The sequence below is a fragment of the Chiloscyllium plagiosum genome, chromosome 13 (genome assembly GCF_004010195.1).
Source record: "Chiloscyllium plagiosum isolate BGI_BamShark_2017 chromosome 13, ASM401019v2, whole genome shotgun sequence".
Classification (NCBI taxonomy): Eukaryota; Metazoa; Chordata; class Chondrichthyes; order Orectolobiformes; family Hemiscylliidae; genus Chiloscyllium; species Chiloscyllium plagiosum.
This window is the reverse complement of record NC_057722.1, coordinates 51,231,766-51,257,831: the sequence shown is the minus strand read 5'-3', so window position 1 is coordinate 51,257,831 and position 26,066 is coordinate 51,231,766. Positions and strand designations below refer to the sequence as shown.

Below are 26,066 nucleotides of genomic sequence, written 5' to 3'. Positions count from 1 at the left end.
CAGCCATTTAAGGGAATTAGTCCACCTCAGTCCAGGGGTTATCTACTGCCATTCATCCACTAAGGATTGCCCCCTTTGACTTTTAGACCTGGCTTTTTGCTTGCACACCAAGTAGTGTGTTTGCTACATGAGCTGCTTTCACATTCTGTGTGTGTAGTATACACATAGAATGCTTTCATATTGCAACATATCCACACCCCCTTGACTGTCCAATGTTCTGAATGGTGACACCCAGCCTGACCTTTCCTTCTGATTAAAAGCATTGCAAGTGGCAGAGGTTACTAGCATGTAATCCAGGACTGAAGAGCCAATGTGCTAAAAGGCAGTGCAAGTCAAAGAGACTGGTAGCCTCCAAGTTTGTGCAAAGTAAGTAAATGCTAAGGAAGCAAACCTAAGAGCCCTATTATGTATCATGTGTAGATGAATGAAATTCATATGTGTCCCTGTGCACAAAGCAGCCTGATAGATGCATGCATGGTGAATGTGTCCCTGAGCTCGAAAGTGAAGTCTTGTAAAGCTGAAGTGCTTTGTGAAGTTGGTCAGCAAACACCCATAATGATGTGTCGAAGATAGTGGTGCTGGAAAAGCACAGCTGGTCAGGCAGCATCTGAGGAGCAGGAGAATTAACATATCAAGCATAAGCCCTTCCTCCCTTTTCTACTGTTCCTCGGATGCTGCCTGACCGGCTGTACTTTTCCAGCACCACATTCTTCGACTGTGATCTCCAGCATCTGCAGTCCTCACTTTGTCCCATAATGATGTGGTAAGGCTAACGGTTGGCAATGTTCTTTGCATGGAGGAAGGGTGGAAGAGGATGGTATCTGTGGAATATGCAGGGAAATGGTAGTAATGGTAGAGCTGGCTGCAGGCCCAGAAAAATAAGTGACAAATTGTGGCTACCAGGTAACTGGTTGGACTTTTATGTTGGGAAATCGACACCCATTTCATTTCTTGGGATAGGAGAGCAAAAAGGAGAACTGCATAGAAATCAGGTGAGATTAGCTGTGAATAGGATGAAAATGTATGAAAATAAGGTAGTTGCCGCTCATTAGTGAGATTGGGAACTAGTCATTTAAACCCTAAGGGTAAAATTGGAAATTTAAGTCACAAATCTGATTGTTTTCCGTCTCGCTTCTTCTCAATGTACCTGACATTAACTGAATCACTCAAGCCAGTGGAAAATTCCACCCTAGCTTTGTGTCAATACATACAAGAGTCCAGTCTGCACATTTTTTAGATAATTCTGTTTTACAAAACAATGGTCACCAAATATCTGCCATTGATTTATTTTCTATAGGACTATTGTGATCTCTGTAGAGATTAATATCTAAAAGAAATGAATCTCCAAATGATGCCCCTCATCAGAAGGAACTAATGGATAAGAATTCAATTTTTAATAATTTACTGTAACATTCTAACCCAAAATCAATATAAATTAGTATGCATGAACAGACAATTGGTGTTTCAATAGAAATAACAAATTAAACTTTAGTTGACACAACAAAAAAGCTCTCAAAAGTTTTTCAGCATCAAGCTCTGTACAAATATAGCACCACATGCAGTATCAAAGTCTTTTAACCTCTGCCCTCTGTTTGTAGGATCTCTCATTTCTCTATTCACAGATTTGGTTCATGAGTCACTTTCATTGGCAGCCCTATTTCTTTTGATTTCTGCAGAGGTGATTAATACCAAAAAGATGCAGTTCTATGATTTCTCTCTCCCTTCGGTCAAAACAGTCCTGATGGCTAACAGTTCCAAGTCAATTTTAAACTGACCAGCCAATAGCCTCCTGGGCTCACGGTCATTTTTCTTGCAGTAAACAGATCCAGCTCTTTAGTGTGTCTGAACTATTCACACTGCTTTTAGGTTTCAGTCCCTTTTAAATAGCTTGTACGTTCAATCAGCAAGAGTTCCTATATAATATCTTTATTTTATATCTATATAATATCTTTATTGAATGCTTGTGTGTGTCCATCAGGAGCACAACAACTAGAACTCAATGCCATCAATTAGCTTCTATTTGAATATCATTTCAATCACAACCTCAAGTTGCTGGCTCAGTTCTTAGAAATGACTTTACTACCAGAAATTCTAATTGGACTAAAAAATATAAACTTTTAACAACTACATAGTTCATTATATAAGTAACAAGGAAATTAACTAATTGTTATTCTTAAAGAAAGTAAAATCCTATGGTAACTCCCACTTTGCAAAAGCCTAGCACTGTTACCTATCTTTAGACCCCATGTGGAGTACAGTGAGCACATCTAGGCACCACACCTTAGGAAGAATAAAGTGGCCTTGAAAGGAGTACAACATAGATTTATAACAATTATATCTGAATATCTGGGTTTGAGTTTTGAGGAGAGACTCTGTAAATGTTGTATAAATAATATGGTTTCTCTAGAATGTAGGAGGTTATGGGTGGATCTGTTGGAAGTCTTCAGTATATTAATAGGAAAAGACAGGGTAGATAAAGAGTTCAAGAACCAGGGGATATAGTCTAAATATTAGGGCCAGACCATTCTGCAAATGTGAAGAAGCACATCTGCACAAAAAGGTGGTAGAAGTTTGGAACTCCCACAGCAGCTAATGCTAAACCAGTTGTTAATTTTAAATTTGAGAAAGCTTTTTTCTTGACCAAAGGTATTAAAGGAATTGGCCAAAGGCAAGTATATGGAGTTTGGCCACAGATCAGCCATGAACTCATTGAATGGCAGAACAGACTTGAGGGGCTGAATCATTTGTTTCTGTTGCTGTGTTCCTATCTCGGCCTCCCACTGTCATATTACAGCTGAGTAGTAATAAATTCAGGGAACACATATACTATATGTGAATTAGTGACCCACAGTGACTTGTTGATATAGAAGATCAAGGGAAGTTTAATCTTGCAAACCTAGATACAGGTTAAAAAATAAACACCATCTGGATGTTTACGGCTACTTTGAGTAGGGTTGAGAACAATGGGAGGCAGGAAAGTTCAATATCGAATGGTGATCTTACAAAGTTAGGTCAGTGTGAAGGAAGGCAATGCTGAATCTTGGCTCGAGGTTATCAATGCTAAATCCGGATGTGAAAATTGGTACCTGCTTCAGCTTTCCAAATTGGCAGTTAAATAATTTTTGGTAAGAACAACTCAATTTGTTTTAAAACTGTAATGATGCATCTGACTGTAAAATCACAGTAGCAAGTGTATGATTGAATTGATTTACAGACAGCTTTACACTTCGCAATTGTTGACTAATTAGTCTTAACTTATTCTTGGAGATGAAAACCCTGACCAGTGGGGCAATTCCAGCAACCAGTCAGGAGGAGACTGAGTATCTTATTTGAGAGCGAATGAGTTGATTTATAGAAGGGATGTTGACACCCCTTTGCCTTAGTGTCTGACTCCAATCGCGCTCTCTCTCTTTCTGTGTATACAAATTCTAGAAACACATCCCAGTCTCCCCTGCGCTTCCAATATGGAAGAGTTGACGGTCGAAGTGCGCGGCTCCAATGGAGCATTTTACAAGGTAAAGCTCTCATCATCTCCATTTCCCTAAGCGTCGCTTTCTTGATTTGGTGTTATTTTTTAAAGTGTTAAGACCGCGTTAAAAACGGACCTAAGGGCTGTGTGTTGCTGAGTGCTTAAAACGAAACGGCGCGGCTTCCTATCGGCGCTAGTTTGGTTGTAATCGCTGTCGAAGCTGCAGGCCCTGCTGGCGAATCACTAGGCCTTTTTCTTCCAGTTCTTTGCCGTTCATATTTATTTCCTCAAGTTTTTTTAATCTATTTTTAAAATAGTTTTATTTTATAATCGGCTATTAACTGAATATTTTGTTTTTTCAAATAAAAATCGTTCAATGGCTGTTTAACAACTAACTATTTTGATGGTTCCCTCATTCATTTCTCTTGCCCTTTGTGCATCAAAAGAGTTTAAAAATCTTTTTCATCCAGCAACTATTTCAAGTACGTCATTCGAGTACATACCTCGCCGGCTGTTACTTGTCAGTCATGTTTTATCAAGTTTAGAAAAGCGCTTGGAGTCTAATTTCAAGTTATTTTTAAACAAGGACGCATGTTGACGCCAGTTGGCCGGAGGCATGTTATTTTTGCCATAAAAGTGCATAGGAAAGTTAAAATGACGAAAACTGTATAGGCGTGTTACTTTGAAAATGGGTTGCTTAATGTGTGTATATGATTAGATATAATAATTGCACAAAGAAATATCGAACACGTTTCTTTGCTCAGTGGTGAAAAAGCGTTGAAAGGGTTTATTTCCTCCAGGTTTTATTAGATCTCGAATCCTTTTGACGTTTTTCAAACCTCAACTGTCTTAACACAATGAATCTTCATGTCTATTGGATTTGAACGCAATGGAAACAGATGGGAGTATGAACCTGGGGGCGGAGGAACTTGACATTAAATTATTGCTTTAAAGTAGTGTACATTGTATAATCGTGATTAATATCAACGGATGATGAATATTTTTCGAAGCTCCTTTGAATAAATACGTTAAGGTTTTAACCACGTTGTGACAATGGAAGTTGACGATCCCATTCATATTGTTTAGGATTTTGTGAATGGAAAGGATGGGAGAAAAGTTTTCAATTCGTCTCTCGGTTACATGGCCCTTTTTAACTTCTTGGCAAATACTTGTTGATTATATCAGAGCTTGTATACTTTGGATTTTTACTAGTAGCAGGTGTTATTTGCATCAATTTTTACCTCCAAGTATTTGCAAACTACTAAGGTTCGTTTATAATTTTGTCTCCCGAGGACGAGAAGTTATTTTCTAATCATGTCTTAATTGGAGTCTCAATCATCTTTTCTGTTACATGTACAAAGTTCAGAAGTTGTTGGAAAGAGCTCTGATCATCACCACAACAACTTGTCTGTTTATTCCCTTCTCTTGAAGCACAAAACACATCACAGCTTTATAAAACAAAGTAGGACACTGAGACACATATTAAGATAATACAATGTAAACAGATAATGCAACATAAACTTGAAGGAGTGTCTTAAAGGAGAAAAGTGTGGTTAAGGTCTAAGGAGGAAATTCGAGCGGTTGGAGTCTCCACAGCAGAAGTCATCACCTACCAGTGGTGGAGCAAGTATAATTGGGGATACACAAGTGGCCACAACTGAAGTCATGCAGATATCTTGGAATATTTTTGGCTGAAGGGGAATGATCAATTCATTTGTTTTCGGTAAAGAGAATATTGAGCAGGGTGTCAGGAAGTTTCTTACTATTTAAGTGTTGCTATCGATATCATCTTTAAATGCTTAAACTGTTTATAGCCTCTGCAGCTATCTGGGGAAGAAAATTCTGGACGTTCACAATTGTCTGGGTGAAGAAATTCCTTTGCATCTTAGTTTAAAATGAGTGTCCAGTAACTCTGTCCTCTAGTTCAAGATGCAACCCCCCCACTAGAGAAACGTCATCTCAGCATCAACCGTGGCAGGCCCCTACAGAATCTTGTATGTTCCAATAATATTATTAAAAAAAAGTAATAGAGCATTTAGAAAGAGAGCGTATAGGACTTTGTGAAAGAGAAATTGGGTCTGACAAATTTACCAGAATTCTTTGAGGAACTAACAAGCAGCATAGTTAAAGGGGAAGCAGTGGATGTATTCTATTTGGATTTTCAGAAGGCATTTTAACGTACCAGACATTAAGCTACTTCAGAAGATAAGAACCCATGATGTTGACATAATATATTAGTATGGATAGAGGAGTGTTTAACTGATGGAAGACAGAGTTGGGATGAGGGGGATGTATTCAGAATGACAACTTGTGTGAGCCATTAGGCTCACAGTACTCAGGCTGCGGTTACTTAGTATATTTTCATGACTTGGATGAGGAAAGTGAATGTACTTTTGTGAAGTTTGCGGATGGCACAGAAAAAAGGTGGGAAAGCCAGTGGTCGTGATGCCAAGTCTGCAGATGAATATAGACAAATTAAGCTAGTTGGCGAAAATTGAGCAAATGGAATATTTTGTGGGGAAATGTAATGTCATGTGCTCGAGTGGCAAAAATAGAGCAGCTGGATGTTATTTAAATGGAGAAAGGCTGCAGACGAGGGATCTGGGAGTTCTCAACCATGAATCACAAAAAGCCAGCAATCTCCATCTTCCTTCAGTAGGAAGGCAAATGGAATATTAGCAATTGTTTCAAAGGGAATGGCATAGCAGAGTAGACTAAAATTATACAAGGCACAAGTCAGACCGCAGCTAGAAAACTAAGCAATTTTGAGTCCCTCTTCTACAGAAAAATATACTGGCTTTGGAAGCACTTCAGAGAAGGTTCACTGAGCTAGTACTGGGTATGAAGCGAAGTTGAGTATGTTGGGCCTGTTGTCATTGGAATTTAGAAGAGGTGACCTTTTTGAAACATACAAGATTCTTCGACAACTCGACAGAGTAGATGTGGTGGGGTATTTCCCTTGTGGGAGAGGCATGAGCTTAGAATGGGTGTTGCACATTTCAGTCAGATGAAGAGGAATTTGTTCAATGGGCCAGTGAATATGTGGAATTCTTCACAACAGAGGGCTGTTGAAGCTGGGTCATTAAAAATCTCAGCCTTCAACATACTTAATCGGTTAGAAAATCGAAGGTTATAAGGAAGATGTAAGAAATGGAGTTGAAGGTTATCAGATCTGCACCCAATTTAGGACCATAACGTGTAAGAGTATAAGATCATCCTTCATTCTTCTAAAATGCAATGAATAAATGCCTCACCTGTTGAGCAGTTTTTGTTAAATTGACCCTTCATCTCCAGGTAATCTCTTTTGTACTGTCTTCATTGCTAGCGTAAAGCACTCGTATTTCTGGGAGTATATAATAGGCCGAGTTGAAAACTGTCAGGAAGAGCTTATGCTCAAAATGTTGACACTCCTGCTCCTCGGTGCTGCCTGACCAGCTGTGCTTTTCCAGTGCCACACTTCTCAACTCTTCAGCAATCCTCACTTTCTTCCAGTGTACTGTAGGCCTCCTAATAGTCGCAAATAGAGCAGATAAGTAGGCAAATTTCAGAGGGGTGTGAAAGTATTAAGGATAGTTATAGGGGATTCCAACTTGCCCAACATCAACTGAAGTAGTCAGTGTGAAAGATTTAGCAGAGTGGAATTCTTAAAATGCACCTTCGAGAGCTTTTTTAAGCAAGTACAGAGAAAGCTCTACAAAAGAGTATGCAATCCTGGACTTAAATTTTGGTTCATGAAGTTGGAGTGGTAGAAGTATCAGTAGTGGAGCATTTTGCAGACAGTATGACTCTTAGATTCAACATTGTTAATGGGAAAGGACAAAATGGGCCTAAAATCCAACTGCTAAGTTATGGGAAGGTGACTTTTTTTATTTGAATAAGATCAGCTATGATTTGGCCATACTGGAAGCAGATACTTTTAGGTTAATCTGTGTCAGCAGTGGGACGCATTCAAGAAGGAAATAGGGAGAATACAGGGCCAACATGTTCCAATAAAGGATGGGACTAACACATTCTGTGAACCCTGATTACCAAGGGTTATACAGGATTAGATAAAGAAAAAAAGGGAGGCTTATGGCTGATACCAAAGGGTTAAAATAACGGACGCCCCAGAGGAATGCAGAATGTGCAAAGGGGATCTTACGGCAATTAAGAGCAAAAAGAGAATATGAAAAGAAAATTATTACTTTGCCAATGAATTCAGGGTAAGAGTCCTATTAAGAAGTGGTAATTTGTGTGTGGCGCTGGAGGATATAAGTAGGTACTAAATTAATACCTTTTGTGGGCATTCAGTAGTGAGAGGAATAATGTAGGTGAACAGGTATAATTCATGAAATTAGCAGACAGCAAGGAGGGCCTGAGTAGTTTGGCAAGCTTAAAAATATGTAAATCTCCAGGGCCAGATAAAATGTATCCAGGCTGTTCTGGAGCAAGGGAAGAAATAGCAGGGTGCTGGCAATTTTTAATTCCTCTGGCAACAGGAGAGATAGCAAAGGACTGGAGGACATCTAATGTTGGTACAGGGGAGCAAGGGATAAACCAAGAAATCAGAGCTGGTTGGTCCAACCTCCAATGGTGGAGAAACTATTAGAAGCAGTTCTGAGGGATAGAACTAAACTGTTCTTGGAGGTCAGGGATTAATCAAGACCACTCAGCATATTCAGTGGGCTCCCACAGGGTCAATGTAGGGCCTCTTGCTGTTTGTGGTAAATATAAATGATTTAGACTTTATATTGGAGGGTTTTATCAATTTTTGTAGATGATACAAATATTATTGATGTCGTAAGTAGTGAGGGGGATAGACTTGGATTTGTAGGAGGATTCTGATGGGATCGTCAGGTGGCAATTGGAATTCACTTCACGTGAGTGAGAGGTGATGCACTTGACAGGTCAAACAAGGTAAGACAATGCATGACAAATAGGATTCTGGGAAACACCAAGAATTAGAGGGTCCTTGGTGTGCGTGGACACCAATCTCTTAAAATAGATAAGGGGGTTAAGAAAGCAAATAGGATATTGGCCTTTATTAGCAAAGGCAAAGAGTTTAAGAAACGGGGAGGTTATGCTGGAACTGTATAAAAGTTGGTTTGGCCAAAAGTAGATTATTGTGGATTTCAGAATTGTGCACATCATAGTAAGGATTAATTATGGTGGAAATGGTGTGGAAAAGATTTACCAGGATGACTCCTGGGCTGGAGAATTTTAGTTAAATGATTATGTAAACTGGAGTTGTTTTCCTTTTGAGCCTAGGAGACTGAGGGAGGGTCGCAATTCGGATATATAAAATTTGCGAGCAAAGATAGGGTAGATAGGAAGATAACTTTTTTGCCTTGATGGAGGAATCAGTGACCAGTATGCATACATTTTAAGGTAAGGGACAGGAGGTTTGGAAGGGACTTCCAGTCTTGGTCAACCTGTAACTGCATCTTTGTAATAATTATCAAGTCACATTTTTGTTTGTGCCATCAGATCAGATATCTATCTTGTTCACAGATGTTGCACGCATTCAGATCAAGAGCCTTTAACTTTTCAGCTATTCTTAATTTGGCCATATTTTTTGCTGAATTGCACCCACCCTAATTAGCTAATTAGTTTAAACCCCTATGCTTTATTGTAGAATCCCTACATCCAGAAAGAGGCCACTTGGCCCATCAAGCCTACACCAACACAATGAAGAACATCCCAGCCATGTATGAGTGCACACCCTCTAACATGGCTATTATTTACCATGGCTATTCCACCTAACCTGCACATCTTTGGACTATGAGCAAACACTGGAGCACCTGGAAGAAACCCATGTGCACACAGAATGTGCAAACCCCACACGTTCACCAAGACTGGAATCGAACAGAGTCTTGGCATTGCCATTCACTCATCCCAGCACAGTTCAAACAAAATCCAACAGAACTATTCCCCAGTACTGGTGTCACTGCTCAATGAATTGGAATGCATTTCTCCCATTCCATTCTTTGAGCCATGAATTTGACTCTGATCTTATTTATCCTGTGCCAAATGGCATGTGGTCCAGTTGGAAGCCTGGTACTTACCTTTGTGGTTCTGCTTTTTAATTTACTCTCAGGTGGCTTGTAATCCCTTTGCTGAACCTACTCTTACCTGTGCCATGGACCGTGAGAATTGGATCCTTCCCCTTTCACTCTGTTTCTGTCTAGCTCAAGAAATACCTTGAACCGGGACTCTGGTCCACAGAACAGTATCTATTCCCCTAACTAAGCTATTCATATTACTAAAGTATGCACAAACACACTCGAGACCGTGATGCTGTGGTCAGTTTGCTCCCCCAGCATAGTGTGGCATGCTGTTTCAGTGGCTGCTGGCTCACGATTTTGCTCACTATTTGGAAGCTATTGGAATTCATTCACGTCCTCCATAGCGGTGGGTATTGGACCTGGGCACTGGCTGATGCTATGTCAAAACTGAATTCAGGATCCCCATCACACCTGCTCCCCTGACACTCTCCAGTTGAAAACATCAGCAGTCTAGCCATCCTCTTTATTTTAAAAATTTATTAATTTTCTGCTGTTATAGTTTTTTGCGTAAAACTTGGTCTGTCAAAAGAGATGTGGAAGAAATACTCAACAATCATCTCCCTATTTTCCTGTGATGTCACAGTTCTGCTCTGATAACTAGAAACAGATTGAAGGGACTCTGCTGTCGGTTTGTCTCCCACTGTTGCTGCCCTTTGCATGCAGGTTCATTCTTCACGTTAAGATGCTGCTGTCTGATTTCTCTTTCAGAAGTTGCTGGTCTTGCATGCGGAAGTGGCTGATCCCACTCTCATGCGCTGTTTTTAGAAGCTGCTGTGCCCTCTGTTTTGTGTGCTGCTTTGGAAGTCGCTGACCCAACTCTCTAATGTGCTGCTTGGGAAACTGTTGGCACTGCTATCTCGCGTGCTGTTTCAATTGCTGCTGGCCCCACTATTTTACGCATATCTGGAAGCTATTGGTATCCCCAGCAATTGGGATTCATTCATGACTGCAGAGTATTAGCCAAGAGAATTGTTTGGTTTACCTGATACAATAGGAGAAAGTGAGGTCTGCAGATGCTGGAGATCAAAGTTGAAACTTTATTGCTGGAACAGCACAGCAGGTCAGGCAGCATCCAGGGAACAGGAGATTCGACGTTTCGGGCACAGGCCCTTCTTCAGGAATGAGCAGAGAGTGTTCAGCAGGAGAAGATAAAAGGTAGGGAGGAGGGACTTGGAGGAGGGGAGTTGGAAATGTGATAGGTGGAAAGAGGTCAAGGTGAGGGTGATAGGTCGGAGTAGGATGGAGGCGGAGAGGTCAAGAAGAAGACTGCAGGTCAGGAAGGCGGTGCCGGGCTGGAGGGATCCGGCTGAGACAAGGTGGGGGGAGGGGGGATGAAGAAACTGGTGAAGTCCAAGTTCATCCCCTGCGGTTGGAGGGTTCCCAGTCGGAAGATAAGACGCTCCTCCTCCGACCGTCGGGTTGTTGTGGTTTGGCGGTGGATGAGTCCAATGACCTGCATATCCTCGGTGGAGTGGGAGGGGGAGTTATTCCATTAAAATAAATTGTAAATTGCAGTTCCAGTACATCTTGAATATGTCTTATTTTCTTGGTCTTTACTGAATGTTATGTTAAGGTCCAGGCCATACCCTGTCAAAACATTTCAAGAAGGTAGCCCAGACCCTAACTTTTCTAGTTGTTTTAAGCAGATGTAAAGTGGATACTACAGGAGTGAGGCAGCTTGCTCAACAACTCGGTATTAAACAAAACAGTATTTATTTACACATGAACAAAAGAGAACCAAATTTAGACTAATATAGTTCTATCGCAACTTAATAAGGCTCTACCAAATACTTGCAACATCCCTTAAATACCCCCTTGACAAAAAAGATAAAATCAAACACCGGTTCTTAGGGGAGAGATGTCAGATAGAGGGAGAGGATCATTGTGGAACTGTTCTTTGACCAGTAGCTGCAAAAAAACTGATCAGCAGCTAGCTCTGAACAGCCAGACTGCTGAAACCAAAACAAACCAGAGAAAAGCTGAGCTGGGAGAACTGGTCCCTCCCCTTTCACTTGTACAAGTGTTTTGGTTAAACTTGAAGGCCTTTTACCTGAGGCAGTATCTGTTAACTATAATCAAATTGGCCCTAAAACCCATCCAAAGCAGATGCATTGGAATCTCTGTTTACGACCCCTCTGGATAAAAAAATCAAGGACAACCTAACCTCCTTGAAGGAGCAGTATCATCACAGTTTTAGAAATGTTTTAATCATTGATCTGTTAAACTGTGATTCTATAGGTTATTTTATAGGTTAATTGCTTTCTATGGTTAAGATAAGTGTTTGCTTTGTACAATGTGGAACACTGATATTTTTAATGAACTCGTGTCCATTTTGGCAGATATACATTCATGCAATGAGATCTTACAAGATTTTGTCACTTAAAATAAAAGTACGTATTCTGAAAATATTAATTGTGTTAGCAACTAGATGTAATTCTTAAAATATTGTCCAGATTCTGACTTGAGTTATTAATTTATTAGAAGTTCCTTATTTATCCAAAAATAAATTTATGTATTACCCAATTATTAAGAAATTGTACAGTGCAGTTCTGGTTGTTACTTGACTCCCACTTGTCATTCAACTGAATTCTAATCTGTTGTCATGAATGCATGTTAAAGATAAAAAATGAGTAGAAGGAAATTTCCTGTCTTGTCCTATCCTGTCCTGTCTGATATCTATGTTGTCAGACAAAACAATGTGCCAGTTTCTTAAAAATCTTTCACAGGTTATGGAAGTTGCTGATTGGGCCAGTATTTATTGTCCATCTCTAGTTTAATCAATTGCCAGATATTAAATATATAATCTATGAAGCTGGGTTTAATTCTGGAGTCTGGCTTAACAAGTATTGCCATCAACTGGATTATTGGCAGCATGATGGCTCATTGGTTAGCACTGCTGCCTCACAGCACCAGGGTCCCAAGTTTGATTCCAGCCTTGGGTGACTTTCTGTGTGGAGTTTGTACATTCTCCCTGTGTTTGCGTGGGTTTCCTCCGGGTACTCCGGTTTCCTCCCTCATTCCAAAGATATGCCGGTCAGGTAGATTAGATTAGATTAGATTAGATTAGATTAGATTAGATTAGATTCCCTATAGTGTGGAAACAGGTCCTTCGGCCAACCATGTGTGGTGTAAAATTCCAAGCAGTGGAATGTGGTGAAACGGTTAAAAATTATGTCCCAATACATGTGTGAATCTAACCGGAATGGAGGTGTTGCTTAGTCCCGTGTGAATCTTCTTATCTGTATGTAACCAGAATGGAATGTGTTTTTTAGCCTTGCTCTGCTGTTCACATGCATGTTTATATCTGGACAAGAGTATATCAGCTGGAAAAGTCTCCAGTTCGGTGAGTCTGCTCCGGGGTTACGTTTAACCGCCGAGCGTGGGTTGTTGGCAACCGCTCTACGAGAACTGACGGCTCCCAGTTTTTGTAACATGTAGAGTGAGTATAAGCCAGACCCGTTGTGCGACACTGCGGGGAATAAAATGCCCATATTCTAGCAGTCTCGCCTCTTGGTCGTTTGTTCTGTGTCAGACTACTCTCCTACGAACCTGACCTTGAGAATTTTTTAAAACACCATGTCACACCGACCTTCCGAAGAGTAACCCACCCAGACCCATTTCCCTCTGACTAACGCACCTAACACTACGGGCAGTTTGGCATGGCCACTTCACCTGACCTGCACATTTTTGGACTGTGGAAGGAAACCGGAGCACCCAGAGGAAATCCACACCGTCACCCGAGGCTAGAATTGAACCTGGGACCCTGGTGCTGTGAGGCAGCAATGCTAACTACTGAGCCACCGTGCTCAATTGTCTATGCTAAATTGTCCATAGTTGTTAGGTGCATTAGTCAGAGGGGGATGGATTACTCTTCGGAGGGTCAGTGTGGATTTGTTGGGCCAAAGGGCTTGTTTCCACACTGTAGGGAATTTAATCATCATAGTGCCCATCCCCAGTTGGAAAAGATGTGGTGAGCTGTTGTCTTGAAACGTTTGGTCAAGATACATTCTCAAGGCTGTTAGGGAGGGAGTTCCAGGGCCCATTGACAATGAAGGAAGGGTGATTTTTGTTTTGAGTCAGGATGGTGTGTGACTTGGGAGGGGGAAGTTTCACAGGTGATGTTCTTGTGAATTTGCTTTAAGAGTCCTATTTGTAGGTTTGGAAGGTGCTTTCAAAAGAACCTTAGTGAGTTACAGCAGTATGTCATGTAGATTCATTCTGCTTCTCTTGTGTCTTGGTGTTGAAGAGAGTGAATGTTGAAGGGTGTGTTTGGGGTACCAATCAAGTGGGCTGCTTTGGACGAGATGGTGTGTTGTTGGACTGGATGTATTTGTGTGAATAGAGGGTATTATCTCATATTGCTGCTTTGTCTTGTAAATGATGGACAGGAATTAGGCAAATAAGAGGTGGATCAGTTCTGTTAAAGTTGTCTTGTTGATTCCAAATTGATTTTAACCTTTCATGACTGAAGCACATCAATTTCATGAAAGCACTTGAGTGCAGTAGAGTACTTTGAAAATCCCTGTAGTAAAAGTAAATACATTTCACCATGTTGAAACTTAATTTTGATGTTCATGCTCTGATCTTCCTAACTGTCTTCTCATATAGCTTTTGACTTTCTTTTTATGTGTATTAAAACTATGTTCTGTTATTCAAGAACATTTGCAGCTTTGTGTGAATATCTTTCAGTGACTAGCCACTAATGAACCTTCACCAAATGAATACAGTAGTTCAAGACGACGGCTCACTACACCTTTTCCAACTGGGGATGGGCATTAATAAGTTAATCAATCGAAAAATCTTAAATACATGATCTGTGAAGCTCGATTTTATTCTGGAATCTGACTTATCCAGAATTACCATCAGCGAGGATCATAATAGAGCCCGAAACATCTTTGAGCAGAAGTGTCCAAACCCATCACCAGCCAGAATTTAAAAGTGAATGATCCTGTCTGCTGGGATCCTTCCGGTTCCTCTATCACAAATGCTGACCTCCCCTATTTCAATTCACTGCTGAGATATCATAAATGGCTCAGTGGGCCGAAAGCAATAAAGGTTTGAGCTCTTATAGTGTGAAGATCTGTCTTCTAAAAATGGCCACACTCCAAGCAAAAGTGAGACTACAGCAGCAACATAACTAAACAATGGGAAATTGTTCATGTATAGTCTCTCTACCAAAACAAAATAGCCACTTACTGTCACTGTCAATATATTTCTAATCATCAGCCAAGTGGTGGAAAGGATCAAGAGCATTGCAATTAAGTTGTATAAACTCCAAAATCCTCAGCTTACTTTGTTTCACCATGACCAGTTGACTCCAGATATAATTGCAACCTTGATCCAACTTGCATATAAATCAAATTTTGAGGTGTGGGGAAACACTTTTTTTATATCAAGGCAGTATCCTAAAATAGGAGAAAGTGAGGACTGGAGATCAGAGCTTAAAAATGTGTTACTGGAAAAGCACAGCAGGTCAGGCAGCATCAAAGGAGCAGGAGAATCGACATTTTGGGCATAAGCCCTTCTTCAGGATGCTGCCTGACCTGCTGCGCTTTTCCAGCAACGCATTTTTAAGCAGTATCCTAAAATAGTTTGCCATTACTGAGCCATAATGAAACTCAAGTCAGCAAGGATAGAGATAAAATCTCCAATGTCTGTAGATATTCTTGCTTCTTGAACATTGTTACATGAACTCTGTGGAAAGTGACCATTTTCAACTGATTAACCACTGACATTTTCTCTTTGACACCATAAATCAGTCTGCTTGATCAACACTCCATCCATCATCTTGCGCACTCACTCCTTCCACTGTTGACTTTCACTGGCAACACTGTCCCAGGAACCAAAAAAACTGCAATAATTCTGAGGCTCTGTTCTGTTCTGGATCGATATTGTTGTTCCTTCCTTGTTTCCCAGTCAAATTCCGAAAACTTCCGTGTTAACAAAGCTGTGAACATACTTACGCTAGTTGGAATGCGTTGTTACAAAATGAGAGTTGTCACATTTGTGGGTATGTTTGCTGAGCTGGGAAATTGATTTGCAGACATTTTATCCCCTGTCTAGGTGACATCTTCAATGCTTTTGGAGCTTCCCTGTGAAGCGCTGCTGTATTGTGCCTTCTGGAATTCATTTGGTTCCGTTCCTGTTGCTTCTAGTAGATGTTTCCGGTAGTTCGTTGTAGTGGCAAGTATATTGGGATGAGGTTGATGAGTGCCAAACCTCTAGAAATTCTCTGGCTGTCCTTTGTTTAGCTGTTTAGCCTGTGATCGTTGTGTTGTCACAGTAGAATTTGTGGTCCTTGTCATCTGTTTCTGGCTACTAGGCACAGCTGGTCATGGTGTTTAGTGGCCAGTTGGTGTTCATGGATGCGGATTGGTAGTTGTCTGCCTGATTTGTCATTTAGAATGTTTGTTTTGTGTAATCTTTGCATGGAATCTTGTAAATTTGTTGTCTTGCGCATGATGGGTACAGGTGGAAGTTGATTGGGAATTGGCACTTAGTGCTGGCTTTGTTAGTGATGCCAGCATTCCAGTTTTAAAAAGGAAGCTAATCATGTGACAACACCTTGACAACATTTATGGTTGGGCTGAATATAACAGGAAATGCTTGTGCTATGCAAGCTCCAGGCAATTACTAACTCCATTAGGAAAAAAGCTAACAATCTCCTCTTGATATTGTTATGGATCAGACCAGACCCCCCTCAAAATACATTAAGTTCAGGTCTAGCCTATCTTATCTTTCTTATTTGAAGGCAAATGCCAGGCGTTTCATTCCGCATGCAATTCAATTGGTCAGACTATCAGATTTGAAGAGCAACACATTTTATTCATACAGTGCAGTTAAAATGTAACAAAAGAGAGAAAAAATTGGAATAACTTGACTCTATTAGAAAACTTCATAGAATAATAGACTATTTTACTACTAAACTGTAACTGTTCCAATATAGTAACATCCAGTAAGAACACGCTTGGCAAAAAAAGCAAGTTCAGAAAAATAGATTGTCTTACAGGTAGTTCTCCAGTCCAGGAGGAAGACATCAAGAAAAGCTAGAGAGCGAGTAGCAAGCAGAACTGTACTGCAGCTTCTAAATCAGCTTCAAGACCCGAAGAACCGCTACTGAGAAACTAAAACTAAAAGTCTTGGTTCTGTGAGAACTTGTCCCTTCTATTGCTCCTCTTTTATTCCAACTTTTTAAAAGGAAAAACCCCAAAGTCTCTCGAGTTGTTTCCTTTGTGGGCTTTCAGTAGACAGCTCTGTCTTCAAAATCTCTCCAAAAAAAAACTAGGACAAAATACACCTCTTAAAACCATAGTATCATGACAACGTTCTAAGCTTTTACATTCACTCTTTTCCAGAATTAAGACCATAAAACGATGAGATTAGGAGCAGGAGTAACCCAGTCAGCCCATTGAGTCTACTGTGCCATTGAATGAAATTGTGCCTGATTTGATAATCTTGAGCTCCACTTCCCTGGCTTTTCCCCAAAATCCTTCATTCCATTACTGTTTAAAAACCTGTCAGATTCAGCCTTGAATATACTTAAGTACCCAGACTCAATACCCTCTATGATGGAGAATTCCATAAATTCGCTACCATCTCAGAAAATAAATTCTTCTGCTCTGCCTTTTCTGCATTTTAGAAACATAAACTTTTAGATGTATTCAAAGAAATCAAGAAGAAAGAGCAGGTAGACTTAGCTGGAAAGTGATATCTGCAGTGGTTACCTAAAAATGCTTGCCAAATAAGTTTTTTTTTGTTTTGGGAGCTGGAGCTAAATTATTTTTAAAAAAGCATTCAGTCAAACTCATTTACTGCATCAGATTTGAAAATGAGAAATTCATTTATGGGTCAGCCCAAAGCAGGCTAGGTTGACAGGGAGATGGGGGAGCTGAAAAAAGTTTTTACTGGTTTCAGCCGAGCAAGGTATTTGCTGAGAGTGCTTTTTAGTTAGACTTATCAATGCCACTGTTATTGCCAAATGGAAACCTTGGCTGCAATACAGTTTGAGGTGAGTTGGTTGGAAGTGGGAGTCCTGGGGGAGAGGAAACAAATTGAAGTTTGAATTATAAAAATAGAGGAGTTAGACAAGTGCATGTTGGTTGGGAAAATGAGATTCGGGGATTTTAGTCATTAATGAGTTGAGATGTAACAGCTAAGGTCTTAAAACAATAAATGAATTTATATAAACCAACACTTTTTTTACAACCAATATAGCACTTTTTGGAACTCTTGGACAGTTGGAACTGTATTTTCTAATTTAGGAAATGCAGCAGTTGGTTTGTGCATAATGAACTTAAACAAACAGTAGTACAGTACTAAATAGATGATTATTTATAGTGTTATTCACTGCCTAGACCATGGCGATACTGCCCTTACTCTTTGAAATTGTGCCATTTCCACCAGAGAATGCATATGGACCTTGATTTAATGTCACATCTTAAAGACCACATCTCCTAACAATGTAGTTTTGGAATGTTTGTTTGGAATTTATATCGAAGTCTCTGGATTTCACTTGAAATTTCAAATCCGTGTTCTTATTCATAGCAAGAGTTCTATGGACTGAAACGTGTCTAATGCTATACAACTCGCTGTTGACATTACTGCAAGTGAAAATGCAGCTTGTTCCCAGAATTGAAGTTGATCACCTAAAAATTAATTCCATATTTCTCAATCTCTTAACTGGTTAACCAGCTAAAGGTGTGAAGTGTTTTGATAACTGTTGTGACAATATATTGGAATTATAATAGTGTTAGCTGTTCAAAGTCAGATTTCTAATTTGCTTAGCTGCCTTGGTGGGTTTCTCGGAGTTGGTGGCAAATTCTTTTTCTAATCAGCAAAAGAGATAATTATAGCAACCACAAATTACATTTACAGTGTTGAATGCACTGCATAAAAAAGTCCAAAGATATTTTACAGGAGTGTCAGAAACCTAAATTTTAGACTTTCGATAGTAATTGGGCTGATTACTCGAGGCTTGGTCAAAGAGGTAGATTTTCAGAAGCTTCTTTTTGATTAGAATGCGATTTTGATTAGAAATTCTTGATCTTGGGTTGAGGTCGTTGAAAGCATGGATGCCCTTTGCAGAACACTTAAAATAAATGTGCTGTTCATTAGCTCTGGGAGAGAATGTTAGGGTTCATCCTGAAGTGAGGAAGAAATGTGTCCCAGCTGGTGGTCTCCATGCTTCACAGCTCGTAGATACTGGCTTCAGAGTCAGCAAGAACAGTAATGGCAGATTAGGCAGCATTCGTGGTCCTCAGCTCGGTGCTTGTCAATCTGTCCTCTTTCTCTCTCTTTTCCACACCCACCCTAACCCAGTGCATTCTTTTTTCCTGAAGATTTTGTATTTTTAAAAAATCTGTTAAGACCTATTGGTGCAGCTGAGAGCTAAAGTACAGTGGGCTGGAGGTGGTTGTTGGACTGAGGTCTGCAGTGTGGAAGCCCCTGTGCTGAGCTGCTGCACTATGATGTTTACCTGACTGTGTAATCTTTACCCTTTTTAAAAATATCTTGTATCTAACTTTTATACTATGACTCACTGTAAGGTAATGCAACTTTGCTTTTTCTTTCTTCTTTTTGTATCTAAAATTTGTACCTAGGTGCTTTGTACCTAAGATGGTACCATGAGAGGTGAGTTTGTGTACTTGGGTGCACATGTCTATAAAGCAACTTCTAATTCTTGGGAGACAAGACCATGAGGATTTTGGAAACAACAATCAGAATAAAAATTGAGGCATTACTTAACCAAAAGCAAATTTGCTCAGTGAGCAAAAGGTAATGGGTGTCCAGTGATAAGCATGATTAAAGACATTGAGTGAAGGCAGGTTAGGGCATTGAAGGTTAATAAATGAGGTAGAATATGTAAGTCAAGGGATACAAAGCCTTGGATGAAGGTTCCAGTAGCAGATAGTGTGTTCTTGGTGGAATATGATGCATGGGATGCTGATGGGTGTGGTGATGTGTGATTGCAATTTCATCATTAGTCAGATGTGACACCAAGGACATGTTTGACACTTGTTGAGAATGGGGAGAGGAATTGGTAGCTAGCAAGTGGACTTTCTACTGGGGACTGAAGGTTAAGGCATTAGTCTTCACAACATTTAGTTGAAAGAAGATGTTCGCAGGTAAAGGGACGGCTGGAAAATAGGAAGCTTTCAGAAATGAGATAACGAGAGTCCAGAGAGAGTATATTCCTGTTAGTGAAAGGAAAGGCTGGTAGGTGGAGGGAATGCTGGATGACGAAAGAAATTGCGGTTTTGGTTAAGAAAAAGAAGGAAGCTTATGTCAGGTATAGACAGGATAGATCGAATGACTCCTTACAAGTGTATAAAGGAAGTAGGAGTATACTTAAGAGAGAAATCAGGGGGGCAAAAGGGGACATGAGATAGCTTTGGCAAATAGAATTAAGGAGAATCCAAAGGGTTTTTACAAATACATTTAAGGACAAAAGGATGACTAGGGAGAGAATAGGGCCCCTCCAAGATCAGGAAGGTGGCCTGTGTGTGGAGCCGCCGGAGATGGGGGAAGATACTAAATGAGTATTTTGCATCAGTATTTGCTGTGGAAAAGGGCATGGAAGATATAGAATGTAGGGAAATAGATGGTGACATCTTGAAAAATGTCCATATTACAGAGGAGGACATGCTGGACATCTTGAAATGCATAAAAGTGGATAAACCCCCGGACCTGATCAGGTGCACCCTAGAACTCTGTGGGAAGCTAGGCAATGTGATTATTGCTGGACCTCTTGTATTATTGAGAGTCACAGGTGAGATGCCAGAAGACTGGAGGTTGGCTAATGTGGTGCCACTATTTAAGAAAGATGGTAAGGACAGGCCAGGGAACTGTAGACCAGTGAGCCTCTGTCAGTGGTGGGCAAGTTGTTGGAGGGAATCCTGAGGGACAGGGTGTATATGTATTTGGAAAGGCAAGGATTGATTAGGGATAGTCAACATGGCTTTGTGTGTGGGAAATCATGTCTCACAAACTCAATTTGAGTTTTTTGTTACTTCAAAGAGGATTGATGAGGGCAGAACAGTGGACGTGATCTATATGGACTTCAGTTAGGCATTTGACAAGATTCCCCATGGGAGACTGGTGAGCGAGGTTAGATCTCATGGAATGCAAGGAGAACTAGCCATTTGGATACAGAACTGTCTCAAAGGTAGAAGACAGAGGGTGGTGGTGGACAGTTGTTTTTCAGACTGGAGGCCTGTGACCAGTGGAGTGCCACAAGGATCAGTGCTGGGTGCACTACTTTTCATCATTTATATAAATGATTTGGATGTGAACATAAGAGGTATAGTTAGTAAGTTTGCAGATGACACCAAAATTGGAGGTGCAGTGGACAGCGAAGAAGGTTACCTCAGGTTATAACAGGATCTTGATCAGATGGGCCAATGGGCTGAGAAGTGGCAGATGGAGTTTAATTCAGATAAATGTGAGGTGCTGCATTTTGGGAAAGCAAATCTTAGCAGGACTTATACACTTAATGGTAAGGTCCGAGGGAGTGTTGCTGAACAAAGAGACCTTGGAGTGCAGGTTCATAGCTCCTTGAAAGTGGAGACGCAGCTAGATAAGATAGTGAAGAAGGTGTTTGGTATGCTTTCTTTTATTGGTCAGAGTATTGAGTACAGAATTGGGAGGTCATGTTGCGGCTGTGCAGTGCATTTGTTAGGCTATTGTTGGAATATTGCGTGCAATTTTGGTCTCTTTTCTATTGGAAAGATGTTGTGAAATTTAAAAGTGTTCAGAAAAGATTTACAAGGATGTTGCCAAGGTTGGAGGATTTGAGCTGTAAGAAGAGGTTGAATAGGCTAGGGTTGTTTTCCCTGGAGCATTGGGAGGCTGAGGGGTGACCTTAGAGATGTTTACAAAATTATGAGGGGCATAGATAGGATAAATAGGTGCGTGTATGGAATGAGTTGCCAGAGGAAGTGGTGGATGCTAGTACAATTGCTACATTTAAAAGATATTTGGATGGGTAAATGAATAGGAAGGGTTTGGAGGGATATGGGCTGGGTACTGGCAGGTGGGACTAGATTAGGTTGGGATATCTGGTCGGCATGGACGAGTTGGACCGAAGGGTCTGTTTCCGTGCTGTACATCTCTATGATTTTAACTGTGAAATGTTCTGCTCACCCAGTACAGATCTCAAACTGTCTGATCATTTAGTGACATTTGATTTTTCAAGAGTTTGGATTTTGATCTAGTGGCATGCGGGTTTACTTACAAGGGAGTTTAATGATTATCAGGCCTTCTTGATAGTGATTTTTTTTTTGGAAACTTGAGAGAGAGAGATCCTGGATATGATGATGATGGGGAATTTGAGTTAGAGTTTTACAAATAGATACAATAAGTATTGAAGAGAATTTAGTCTCCTTTTAAGTTCAAAGTTTTGGTGATGAATTTGCTTAGGGAAACAGTGTGCAGATGTCCTAGATGCATTAAATAGTTCTCCTGGAGCACCGAGTTAGTTCAGAGAAATTAGAAATCAGTTACATTGATGTAAGGGTTTTAGTTTGAGGTTCCGGCCAGACTTGTTTGGTTACAATCCTGAAGTTAAGAAAAACTATTAGCTGAGTTGGGTGAATACTCACAGAAGTGACTAGCAGACTGTGTCCTGATTGTGAAATTGAAAGAAACACTCAAGTCAAACCTATATGTGTAATTGGGAAGCAAACTCCGGTATTTAGGTACAGTAAAGGCTTGTTGTTCAGATAAATGGAAAATAAACTTTTGAAAAGTCGTAAAATTCTTTAAATTGTATTGTGTAAATGTCTTGGTTTATTCCCTTTTTTGTGTGTGTGTAATGAACTTGTTTTATTGTCAAAACCAAATCTGCAGCATTGCATGCTTTGTTTCGGTGACAAATCATCTTGTTAAACAATAAAAAAAAAACATCAATTCAGATTTCAGTCCTGTAATAACATCAACTAAGATCCTAAACTGAAGTACAGCTGGGTGTCACATAATTTATAAAGGTTGCAAATGATAACACCTCTTGGTATGGTTGCAGGGATAGAAACTTAATTGGAGGGATTCAGATTCGGAGTCTGAGAAAGGTGGAAACCATTTGGGAAACAACAATATGTCCAAGAGCATTGGAAAAAGAAATGGAGGTTGGAGATAGTTTAAAAACAATATGGTTCAGTTCTTGGCTTTTAGGGATGAAGGCAGATTGCTGAACACTTAGAGTCATAGAGATGTACAGCATGGAAACAGACCCTTCGGTCCAAACCGTCCATGCCGACCAGATATCCCAAACCAATCTAATCCCACCCGCCAGCACCCAGCCCATATCCCTCTAAACCCTTCCTATTCATATACCCATCCAAATTCCTCTTAAATGCTGCAATTGTACCAGCCTCCACCACTTCCTCTGGCAGCTTATTCCATACATGTACCACCCTCTCCGTGAAAAAGTTGCCCCTTAGTTCTCTTTTATATCTTTCCCCTCTCACCCTAAACCTATGCCCTCGAGTTCTGGACTCCCCGACCCCAGGGCAAAGACTGTCTATTTATCCTATCCATGCCCCTCATAATTTTGTAAACCTCCATAAGGTTACCCCTCAGCCTCCGACGCTCCAGGGAAAACAGCCCCTGCCTGTTCAGCCTCTCCCAATAGCTCATCCTCCAACCCTGGCAACATCCTTGTAAATCTTTTCTGAACCCTTTTAAACTCCATCTGCCACTTCTCAGCCCATTGGCCCATCTGGTCAAGATCCTGTTGAAATCTGAGGTAACCCTCTTCGTTGTCCACTACACCTCCAATTGTGGTGTCATCATGCATACTTACTAATTGTACCTCTTATGCTTGCATCCCAATCATTTATGTAAATGACAAAAAGTAGAGGGCCCAGCACCGATCTTTGTGGCACTCCACTGGTCACAGGCCTCCAGTCTGAAAAACAACCCTCCACCACCACCCTCTGTCTTCTACCTTTTGAGACCATTCTGTATCCAAATGGGTAGTTCACCCTGTATTCCATGAGATCTAAGCTTGCTAACCAGTCTCCCATGGGGAACCTTGTCGAATGCTTTACTGAAGTCCATATAGATCATGTCCACCACTCTGCCCTCATCAATCTTCTTTGTTACTTCTTCAAAAAACTCAAATCAAGTTTGTGAGACATGATTTCCCATGCACAAAGCCATATTGACTATCCCTAATCAGTCCTTGCCTTTCCAAATACATGTACATCCTGTCCCTCAGGATTCCCTCCAACAACTTGCCCGCCACCGAGGTCAGGCTCACCCATCTATAGTTCCCTGGCTTGACTTTACCGCCCTTAAACAGTGGCACCACGTTTGCCAACCTCCAGTCTTCCAGCACCTCACCTGTGACTATCCATGATACAAATATCTCAGCAAGAGGCCCAGCAATCACTTATCTAGCTTCCCAGAGAGTTCTCGGGTACACCTGATCAGGTCCTGGGGATTGATCCACCTTTAACTGTTTCGAGACATCCAGCACTTCCTCCTCTGTAATGTGGACATTTTGCAAGATGTCACCATCTATTTCCCTACAGTCTATATCTTCCATATCCTTTTCCACACTAAATACTGATGAAAAATATTCATTTAGTATCTCCCCCATTTTTTGTGGCTCCACACAAAGGCTGCCTTGCTGATCTTTGAGGGGCCCTATTATCTCCCACGTTACCCTTTTGTCCTTAATATATTTGTAAAAACCCTTTGGATTCTCCTTTAATTCTATTTGCCAAAGCTATCTCATGTCCCCGTTTTGCCCTCCTGATTTCCCTCTTAAGTATACTCCTACTTTCTCGTTGCATTAGAGCCAGTCTCAATACCAGAAACTTGGCTGTTCGTGCTACATTTCCCTGAGAATCCATCACCCCCTACATTTTCCAAAACAGCATACTTGGTTGAAATAGGTATATCCACAAAATACTGCTGCCCTAGGTGCCTACCTCTCTTACCTTTCCTGGAGCTAACCCATCTATGTGACTGTATCTGAGACTTTCCCCCATTCCTATAACTGCCATCCATCACATACTGTTGCTGTTGCAAATTCCTCATCGCTTCTATCTGTCTCTCCAACCGATCCACTCGAGCTGATAAGATTCGCATCCAACAGCATTTATGGCAGATATAATCCGCAGTAACCCTCAAACTCTCTTTAAACTCCCACATCTGACAAGAAGTACATATCACTGCAAAGGCCATTTTTGCTCCTTCACAATCTACAGACCCAGAAAATAACACCGTTGTATTCCCTTGCAAACACTGCCCCAGGTTAAATTAATAGCTATGGCTTATATTTTAAGTTTAGTCAAGAGACTTATCTCCAAAAACATATAATCAAGAAAGAATCCACTATACTCACTACTGCAGCCTTTCTCTTGGACAGACTTAAAACAACAATTAACTTATCTGATTCTGTGCTGTGAACTTCGCCCAACAGTTCCTCCAAGATTAGTTGTGAATTTCACTGTTAATTTTCCCAGATGCACTCCGATGTCCACGATACACGAATTTCCTGAAATAAGTTGTAACGGGACTCAGCCATTTAGTTGTTTCCCACAATCAGTGAGATAATTGATCTTCTGTAAACACCATTTTGCTTCATCATTTTCTTTTTCCTTGATAGAAATTTATTGCATTCAGTCCTGAATATACTCAATGATTGAGCATTCACAACTTGCTGGGGTAGAGATTTTCAAAGATTCACCAGCCTCTAAATGAAGAAATTCCTCCCTTTTTTTCGGTCCTACATGGCCATTACCCTGGTTCAAGACCTCATTCCCGAAGTCAGGGAACAGTCCATTTTACATTTAACTTGTTGAGCCCTATAAGAATGTTGAATGTTTGAATGAGAACACCTCTCATTTTTTTTAAATGCTGTGGAATTAAGGACCAGTTTATTTCATTGTACAATTCCTTCATTGCAGTTTGGTGAAGCTTTTTGTTATCCTCTTTCGAAAGCAAATTTTTATTTCTTGGAGAAGAAGAACAAAGCTGTGCACACTACTCTAGGTGTGGTCTCATTAATGCTCCATATAATTGCAATGGAACAGCTATATTTTTAGAAAGGTAGTTACCATTTAAAGTTTTTCATAACGTTAATTTGATTTGATATTCTTTGCAGCCTGTTTTTATGTACTTTTTGTTTATCTTAGATTATTTGTGTGCTTTGGTGTTGCCACGCTAAATCAGTATCCAATACTGTACTGCCTTAATCCCAGATGCCCCCTCCACCACCATCACCATCATCACTTGTGTTTTTGCTATGGATCAAGTGTCATGCCTCACCTTTTGGCCTGGCATCCCATGCATGTGTCCTGGTTTGGTGCGGTCCAACTTGTCTAACTCTGCTTGGTTTTGCTTCCTGTCTTCCTCGTCTTCCTCTTGGCTTTGCTTTCTCCTCCATGCCCTTTAACGTCATTCCACCCCCAAATGAACCAAATCGCTCAGAGACAAAGTACGCCTTTACCTCCTTCATCTTTATTCTGGGCCCTGGAGGGAGAGAGAACAATCACCCATGTGCGCAGGGCGTGACTTCTTGATCTTCTCTGGATTAGCAGTTTTTT

General features: G+C 40.6%; 1 protein-coding gene across 3 annotated transcripts in view; it reads left to right on the top strand.

Annotated features, from left to right (window-relative positions):
• Positions 1-3,386: 3,386 nt before the first annotated feature.
• The window catches only part of fxr1 (fragile X mental retardation, autosomal homolog 1), a 109,972-nt gene continuing 87,292 nt past the window's right edge, over positions 3,387-26,066 (top strand). Inside the window, exon 1 of one of the 3 annotated variants that reach the window (XM_043702362.1) lies at positions 3,387-3,515. In XM_043702362.1, the coding sequence (XP_043558297.1) occupies positions 3,465-3,515 (51 nt within the window). In that variant the 5' untranslated portion in view covers positions 3,387-3,464. The remainder of the gene's footprint in view (positions 3,516-26,066) is intronic. The other 2 variants (XM_043702363.1, XM_043702361.1) reach the window with 2 other exon arrangements.